The sequence below is a fragment of the Vitis vinifera genome, chromosome 18, assembly GCF_030704535.1.
Source record: "Vitis vinifera cultivar Pinot Noir 40024 chromosome 18, ASM3070453v1".
Taxonomy (NCBI): Eukaryota; Viridiplantae; Streptophyta; class Magnoliopsida; order Vitales; family Vitaceae; genus Vitis; species Vitis vinifera.
In genome coordinates, this window is record NC_081822.1 from 30,906,970 (window position 1) to 30,916,375 (window position 9,406).

The 9,406-nt window shown below is 44.1% G+C and overlaps 1 protein-coding gene across 1 annotated transcript; it reads right to left on the reverse strand.

Annotated features, from left to right (window-relative positions):
* Positions 1–1,850: 1,850 nt before the first annotated feature.
* Positions 1,851–3,137, reverse strand: LOC109121635 (uncharacterized). Its single transcript, XM_019216369.1, has 2 exons — positions 2,553–3,137; positions 1,851–2,408 (listed from the first exon to the last, which is right to left on the reverse strand). The coding sequence occupies exons 1-2, from the start codon at positions 3,135–3,137 to the stop codon at positions 1,851–1,853; spliced, it is 1,143 nt and encodes a 380-aa protein (XP_019071914.1).
* Between the last annotated feature and the right edge of the window lie 6,269 nt (positions 3,138–9,406).

Sequence of the window (9,406 nt, forward strand, 5' to 3'; positions counted from 1 at the left end):
CTTGCCCCATTTTCAAGTAATGCATACTCCACCGCTTAGTACTAACTTGGTTTTTATTATCTCTTCTAGTTGGTAGCTGGCATCCGCAACATGATGCGACAACGCGCACAACTTTTCAAGCGATTGGAGGTGGTAGAGGCTATGCGGGCCTTTATCTCCCACCACCTAGGTGACATCGAAGTGTTGCGCGCAAAGCTGGAGCGAGTGGAGGCTGACTTGGTTGCTGCTCAAAAGGCCGTTGCGGATTGAGCCAAGACACTGAAGCTGGTTGAAAAAGAGAAGAGGGCGATTCGGGCTGAGGCGGATCGGCTGAAGGAGAAATGAGAGACTATGGAGGCTAAGTTCAAAGGGGCAGAGCAGGAGAACTCCCAATTAAGGAGGGAAGTGGATGAACACCGGGCTTGCTCAACTAGAAGAAAGAGCTGGATACCGAATTTGCCGTGCAGAAGAAGAAGTTGGAAACGGAGTACCAGAGGCAAGTGGATGAAATGTACTTTTTTGGCTACTGCTGTTGTATGAAGAAAAATGGCATCATGTATGAAGAAAAATGACATCATGTATGAAGAAAAATGGCATCATGTATGACATTCCTTTCCTCCCTTCTGATGACGAGGATGAGATACCTGGAGGTCCTCCGCGATGAGACGACTCAACTTTTGTGTAGTTCCCCCACATAACTTTTTTTTTTTTTGTCGTGAATGATTTGGTTGATTTGTAAAGATAATTCTTACACTTATTTATAAATGCCACATTGCTTTACTCTTTTCTTGCCCATTGTTTCTTTTTACTGATAATACTACTTAAGGTTAGATACATTCCATGGACGGAGTAAAGGGGTTCCATCTAACTTCTGTAAATGATAAGCTCCACTATTTTTGAGACAATGTAGGGGCCTTCCCAATTCGCTTGGAACTTCCTACCCCCCCCCCCCCCCCATTTCGGCTGTGTTTTTGAAGACTCTTTTGAGGACAAGTGTTCCAATCTTGAAGACTTGAGGTCGTGCCTTACGGTTGTAATGAGCAGCCGCCCTTTGCTGGTAGGCGGCCATCTGGATGGATGCACTTTCCCTCACTTCATCCGCCCAGTCTAGGTTCTTTCCGAGTTCTTGGTCTTCATCCCTATGACCCTGTACGACAGTCCGGGTCATAGGCAAGCCTATTTTCGTGGGGATGACTGCGTCCATTCCATATGCGAGTGTGAAATGAGTGTTTCCTGTTGGTTGTTTGGGCGTTGTCCGGTAGGCCCACAAGACGCCGGACAGTTCCTCCACCCACTTTCCTTTGACTCACTCCAGTCTTTTCTTTAATGCTGAAAGTAAGGTCTTGTTCATTGCTTCTGCCTGCCCATTGCTTTGGGGTACCGTGGTGTGGAGTATAAATTTTGGATTTTGAGTTCTGAACAAAAATTTCATAAGGAAATGCTGTCAAACTGTGGGCCGTTGTCGGCTATGATTGCTTGAAGGATTCCAAACCGGCAAATGATGTTCTTCCAAATGAATTTCATGACGTCTTTGTCTTTGATGCTAGCATATGCCTTCGCCTCTACCCATTTACTGAAATAATCCGCGGCAACGAGTAGAAATTTCTTCTAGGCAGCCGCAACGGGCAGAGGTCCCATTATGTCCATCCCCCATTGCGCGAATGACCAAGGGTTTGTTATCGGGTTCAACGTCTAGGATGGCACATGTGGGATGGGTGCGTGTCTTTGGCATTTGTCATATTTTTGACATAGGTTTCCACATCCTACTTCATAGTGGGCCAGTAGTACTCCTGCGAGTGGGCGCGATGTGCTAAAGATCGTCCTCTTGAGTGGTTGCCGCATACGCATTCATGTAATTCTGCTAGCACATACTAGACTTCCGAGTGGTCGAAGCATATGAGGTAGGGGCTTGTAGAAGATCGCTTGTAAAGACACTCCCCAATCAGGGTGAAACGGCCAGCCTGCACATGGATCTTATGCGCATGCTTGGATTTCTCGGGCAGAGCGCTTGTCCGGAGATACTTCTTTATGACACTCATCCATGCTTGGCTTTCTTCAATAGCATTGCAGGCGGGCGATTCTACGATGGAGGGATTAGCCTGCACATATATGGGTAGCAACATGGCTTCTTTGATGGGAAGCGAGACAGTTATCCTTGCCAATGCATCACCCCGTACGTTGTCTGCCCGGTGGACTTTTTCGATAGTCCACTCGTCCAATTGCTGTAGGGTGCCCCGCACTTTTGTCAGGTATTGGGACATGCGTTCGTCTTTGGCTCCATATTCTTTTTGCATATGTCCCACAATGAGTTGAGAATCATTGTAGATTATGAGCTTAGAGACGGATAGTGTGAGTGTGAGGTCCAATCCGGATAGAATGACTTCGTACTCGGCTTCGTTGTTTGATGCGGGGAATCCGAGCTGGATGGCCTGCTCCAGTTGTTCGCCAGTTGGAGATTATGGCAGTAGTCCTACTTTGGATCTTGACAACCGGGAGGCTCCGTCGACTCGTAAGGTCCACCACTCCATCTTGTTGGATTCTCCGCCCCGAGCGGGCTATTGGGGAGACTCAACCACAAAGTCAGCCATGACTTGCCCTTTCATGGACAACCTAGGCTGGTATTCAATTCCATACTCGCTCAACTCTATGACCCATTGCAGCATCCTTCCAGACATATTCGACTTGTGCAGGATGCTTCGGAGGGGTTGGTCGGTAAGCACGACTATTAGGTGAGCTTGGAAATATGGGCGAAGCTTTTGGGCGACGCTTCGCAAGGCTAACACAGTTTGTTCTATATTTGAATATCTTGTTTCTGCATCGGCCATCGTTCTACTGATATAATAAACATGCTTCTGTTCTTTGCATGATGGACAACGAAACAAGACAGCGCTAACCGCCCAATCAGATACCGCTAAATACATGTACAGCCACTCTCTAGGCTGAGGGGTGCTCAGGATGGGTGGTTGCGTAAGGTACTGTTTGATTTTTTCAAACTCACTCTGGCAGTTATTCGTCCATCCAGTCGCGTTAGCCTTCCTTAATACCAGAAAGAAAGGACGCAGTTTGTTTGTGAATTGGGCTATGAAATGTCCTAATGTGACGAGCTTTCTGGTGAGGCGTTGCAACTCCTTTTTATTACTAGGGGCGGGTGCCTCCATGGCCGCCTTAATTTGATCCGGGCCGACTTCTATTCCTCTTTGGGTGACCATGAATCTTAGGAATTTTCCCGCGCTCATGCCGAAAACGCATTTGGACGGGTTAAGCTTCATGTCGTATCTCCTCAGCAAGTGGAAGACTTCTTGCAGGTGGTGGGTATGCTCTTCTCTAGTTTGCTTTTGACCACTATGTCATCAATGTACACTTCTACCGTGCGACCGATCAAGGGCTTGAAGATCTTTGTCATCAATCTTTGGTAGGTGGCGCCAGCGTTTTTGAGTCCGAATGACATGACCTTATAACAATAAAGCCAATGCGGCGTTATAAAAGCAGTTTTTTCTTCATCCACGAGGGCCATGAGGATCTAATGGTATTCGGAGAAGGCGTCTAGAAAGAAAAGCATCCCCTGCCCAGTAGTAGAGTCCACTATTTGATCTATCCGCAACAGCGGGAAACTATCTTTTGGGCATGCATTGTTGAGGTTGGTGTAATCAACACACACTCACCACTTTCATTCCTTTTTGGGGACTACCACCACATTTGCCAACCATTCCGGGTACTCAACTTCCCTGATGAACCCGGTGTCCAATAACTTATCCACCTTACCCTGAATGATCTTCTGTCTATTCGGATGAAATCGTCTAACCTTTTGTCGGACAGGTCTTGATGAAGGCAAAATGTTAAGTCGATGGGAGACAACTGATGGGTGGATCCCGGGCATATCGGAGTGGGTCCACGTGAAAACGTCTTGGTTTTGTTAGAGCACCTCCTTAATGTTCTAGGTTTCACCGAGTTCCAAAAGGGAACTAATATAGGTGAGACGATCATTCTTCTCTGAGATTTGGATGGTTTGCAATGGATCTACCACCGGGGGATCTTTATTCGTCGAGTACTGTAATTGTTATTGGTCGGGTGCATTCGCTTGCTCAGGGAGTGGCTCGTGATCGTTGCAGGACCCAATTTCTCGTACTATTTGATAGCATTGGTGGGCTACTAATTGGCTGCCATATAAATCAATATATCCGTCTTTGGTGAGGAAGCTCACCATCTGATGGTACATGGAAGGGATAGCCTTCATGTAGTGCAACCAGGTGCGCCCCAAAATGGCGTTGAAGGGGGATAAATCTTCCACCACTGAGAATTGTACGTTGAGGATGACTGGGCCTGCTTGGACTGATAGCACAACGTCTCTAAGGGAGGTTATTCTGGCTCCATTGAATCTTGACAAAATCCACCTCATGTTCTCCAAGCTAGAGGGCACAAGTCCCATTTGTTTGATTGTTGATACTTGTAAGAGGTCTGTCGAGCTGCCCGGGTAGACCAAAATCCGTCTTACGTCAAAGTCTCCAATCCCAAGAGACATGATAAGGGCGTCTCGGTGTGGTTGCAATATTCGTATGGGGTCTACTGGAAGAAAAATGATTGTCCCATCTATTGGGTGGGCGCTCCCGCTGGTTAATCCGGGTAGGATGGAGTTGATACGTTCGCGTACCGAAGCAGCCCGTAGGAGCCTTTGCCTTTTTCACTTGGAGTCGTACTCTTCGTCTAGGGGTCCACCATGAATGTGGTTAATTACGGCCCTAGGGGTGATCAGAGCTAAGGAGGCTCCTAAGGCTTGACTCCGGGAAGTCTCTCCTCCCCTGGCTCTTGAGCGGATGTACTGCTTTAGGTGTCTTGCTCTTATGAGCTTTTCCACTAAGTAATGGAGACTCCTACACTGCTCCGTAGTATGTCCATGCTCTTTATAATAAGCACATTTCCTATTGTAATCTCTCTTGGTTGGTTCCCTTTGAGGGGTTTGGGTCATCTAAATTCGGACAGCTCACGGATCATTGGAAGAAGCTTCTCATATGACACGGTAAAGGGTGTAAACGGTGGCGGCTCCGACTGACTTTGCTCGCCTTGTTTGCGGCTGGGCGGCATTTGTTGATTCGGAGGTCTGGAATTTCTTGCCGCATCGTTCCTGGCTGGTTGTCCGGTAACCAGGATCTGTTGGGTAGCTGCGCGTACATCATCTTTAAGCATTGAATATTTGTTTGCACGCCTGAACAGGTCGTCCATAGTCATGGGGGGGGGGGGGGTTTGGCGAGTGATTCGAAGAATTGTGTGCCTAGACATATACTCCGCTTAAAAATTTGGAGGACAACGTCCATGCTGTAGGATTCTACTTGCAGTACAACTTGTCCAAATCGTTTCATGAACTTCCTCAGGGATTCGTTTTCCTGCATTTTTATGTTTTGCAAGGTGCTAATATTCTGTCTATGTCACATTGAGCACAAGTATTGCCCCACAAAGGCTTCTGATAGATCTTGGAAGTTATCAACCGAATTCATAGGGAGTCGATGAAACCATGAGAGGGTTTGGCCTTGGAGGCTGGCTGGGAAGACCTTGCACAATAGGGCGTTATTCCCTATGTCAAGAGTCGTGAGTTGTCGGTAGTGCATGATGTGATCAAACGGATTGCTAGACCCATCATACGTGGAAAATTTTGGCCCAAGAAACCCTCTTAGGGGCTTTGATTCGACTCATGGTAGCTTAGCTTTAAAGGCGTATCAACAAAATTTATACCTTAGATACTATTACTAAAGTAGCCAAGCTACTATAGCATAGTGGTTCTAGGATCGTTCACTGGGAAGGGTTTTCGCAAACACAAGTGATATTCAAATTAGGAAAATAGGTGATTTTCTTATGGATGTTAGCTTTAAAAGAAGATGTAAATGTTTTAGAAAGATTTAAACTAATCTAAGCTAACATTAAAGACTAAAATGAAATGGTGTAAAAACAAGTTTCTCAAAGATAGGATAGCTATGCTCTGGCTCTTATGCAAATTGGAAATCTCAGGATAGGCTCCTCGAGTTGGGGTTGCAACTATGGTGATGCTTGCTTCCCGAACCGGTATGGATTTAACAAATCAAGTTTTGATCCTTTAAAATGGCAAAACAGATGGTAGTGAATTTCATCAATGGTTATTCACCTTAGACTTCCTTTGAATGGCTCGTAAGAGATAACTAATGGTCTAAAGCCAAAAGCTTACCAAATATTGGCAACTCAAAGTCATTCCAAGTGATAAACTCACCTTTCAATGGCCATTGAAATTGGTTCTAACGGATTAATGCAAAACTTGGAGTTGAAAACCTCACCTTCCAATAGCTCGTAGGAGATAACTAATGGATAGAAATCCAAAAGCTTATCAAGTATTGGCCGTTGGAAGTTGTCCAAAGGAAATAAAAACCAAACTTTGCATTGATGAACCTTTAATGAAAAACGACTACCTTACCTTCCAGGTGCGAGAAATTTCCATGGGAATGCATCCAAGTCATCACATAACATCCATACTTTGAGAAACTAAAAGTTTTAGCCAATCATCCTCTGAGGAAAAGCCCTCAGAGGCTGTTTGGCTTCCAAGAAAATAAAATAGTAAAGAGAAAAGAGAGACGAGAGAGCTCTGTATATTTTTCTAAGTGTCAAAACGTAACCTATTTTATATATTCCAAGAGGTGATTTCCACCCCTTATATAGTCTTTACAAAAGCAAAAGCTTGTGATTGGTTAGTTACAAGGATAAGAAAGGAAATTACATCACAAAATACAAAGGAAAATATCTAAAGTGGAGTTGGCAAAAACAGAGGAAAATTCGCACCACGCATGGGTTATGCGAATTTTGAAGGTGTTATGCGAAATTTTCGCATAACCTGGAGCAGTTGGCTTCCGAAGGCCATATCTTCCTCATTTCAACTCCAAATCGTGCATGGTTTGAAGCATTGGAGTCTTGACTTCCAGAGCTTTGAAATGGTATATAGTATGTAAAAAATGGACTTCGGAAAGTGCTCCAAAAGTGCGAAAGAAGACTGAAGCTGCTGTCCTCTTTGCTTCTCTTCACTTTGCTTGCTTTTCTTCTTTTCCATTGTTCTTTCCTTGCATACTTTGAACGACTTTGGCAAAGGGCTATGGAGCTCCAAAGCTTGGTTCTTCATGAATTTGAGCTTCCAAAAGCTTTGCCATATCTTGTCCAAGTAGCTCCTCCATCATTTGGCATGCTTGAATTGATTCATAAGCTGATAAAAACATGTAAACTTGCCACAAAATGGTTAAAACCAATTACTAAGGACCTTAATGAATTAATTGGGTTAAATGAATATGATTACTACTCAAAGGTGCTTAAAACCATTATAATTAGGTCTACAAAATAGCACTTTTTGGTAGTAATCAGCTCGTAATTGATAATATGAGAGCTAAAAGACGTGGAGAGCATGTCGTCCAATCGCATACTAATGGAGCCCGGGGAGGGGGGAAAGGCTCATTTGTCGAATTACCTCCGACTTGTCGTAGTGCTTGGTGTGAGGGATTGCCTCGTGTGATGGGTGCGGCTGAGGGACCAGGATACGTCTCCCGGGTTGCGATTGTATGTGGCCCACCCTTACCAAGTGCTTATGGTCCCAACCTCGCACGCATTACGTCAGATAGCTGGGGTCTTTTGTCATGTTGTCTTTTTGATGAGACACGAGTGTAGTCCGAGCTTTCAACTTGCGGAGCGCGATACACAGGTAAGGGTAGTTCATTAAGCTGCCCACTGTGCATATCAGGGGCGATCTCTACAATTCTAAGATACGTAGCCTCCTGGTTATATCCAGAGTTTGTCCCTTGGCCTCTAGCTAGCTGGTCGCGGGGAGGTCCAGAGGATGAAACCTGGATTCTTAGCACATCGTTTTCTTCCCGAAGCCTCCTTGTTTCCTGGAGCAGGGCCTGCACTTGCCGTTCGCTTTCCAGCTATCGTCTTTCCATGCTTTTGCACCAGTCAAAATAGCCCTCATCACCCATGGCTGATGAACGACTTCTAGAGGGTGTAGACATCTTCACACCTGCCTCTTTCCCACAGACGACACCAATGTTGATGCTGGGATGTCTCAGAGGCACGGTAGCTCCCTGAAGTACTCGCCTCCTCAACTGAGAATGATGTTTCCTTCTATTTTCCTGCAAAAGATGTCCGGACAGGTGGTTCAGACACACCCTCTGAAGCTTTTGTCAGTTTGGCGATCCAACATATTGGTATTCCAGGAGCTTTCTAAGGAATGCTTGCCTCCCTTGACTAGATCATCAAGGGCCTTTTATAGTGTTAGGAGTCCCGTCATCTTGAAGATGGGAAGGTTCTTTAACTTTCGCAATCATGATGGTGCTTAGAGGGTGACAGAGCCATCATTATCCTATAGGCGGCTGTCAGAGATTGTTGGAGGGATGACTTTGTCATCCCACTTGTCTTTTCACTCTATAGGCGATGTAGGGCAGGTCGTTTGAAAAGGCCTGGGAATGTCCCGTCGAGCATGCTTTTGGCGAAATGAGTAATGATTACCCGTGAAATATGGTAAGGGATCCTGTTTGGGACGACAACTACCGGGTCCGGACAGAGGGTAGGACGTCCCACGTGTCCATCGGAGGAGTGCCTTGTGAGGCCAAGGTGGCTTGCCACGTGTACGCTTAGGGGTGGTCCCTACAGTTAAGGTTTTTGTTTCTCTCATCATCCTTAATTTCTTTAGTAGGTTTTTTTCCATTTAATAGATGATAGAGAACACCAATGATGCAAACTAAGGGAGTGATTTGATTTTTCCATAATAGGAAATTTGTGGTGTTTAACTTGATAGAGATGAAACTAGAGCATTGATAAAATGACGGAATATTGAGTTCAGATTCTATGTTTGGAAAAGAAGAAAATGATAAAGAAGAAGACATTTTTTCTTTTTGGCTGTAATACCATATAAAGTTTGATTAGTTGGCAATGAAAACTATATTTTCAATTTCTTCCTTTGGAACTTTATACAAAAATATAGATGGTTTATACAAGGGAAGAAATAAACAATATTTCTAACATATAGGAAAATATTCTTAAATTAAGAGAGTCAAATATTTGAAAATCAAATATTGTCAAAATTAAATATTATCAATATTTGATTTCCAAATATTGTGAGAATCAAATATTATTAATATTTAATTATTTTTTATTCCTCTATATTTATGAAAATATTTATGAGAGTGCCTTTCTATTTTTTTATGTGCTTGATTCCATAGTTCTTGAATATTTCCTTTAATAGTGTTCAACATCGATATTCGAAGTTGGAGAGCAACAAGTTGGGCAAACCCATTTTGACTTTTTCTTAAATATATTCTCATTTTTTTTAACATATTCTTATTTTTGGTCCAAATCCATATCCGAACGGAGATGGAATGGGTTTGGGGTTTCCATGCGCATAGCACCTTGTTTAAAAGCTTTTTATTATTAT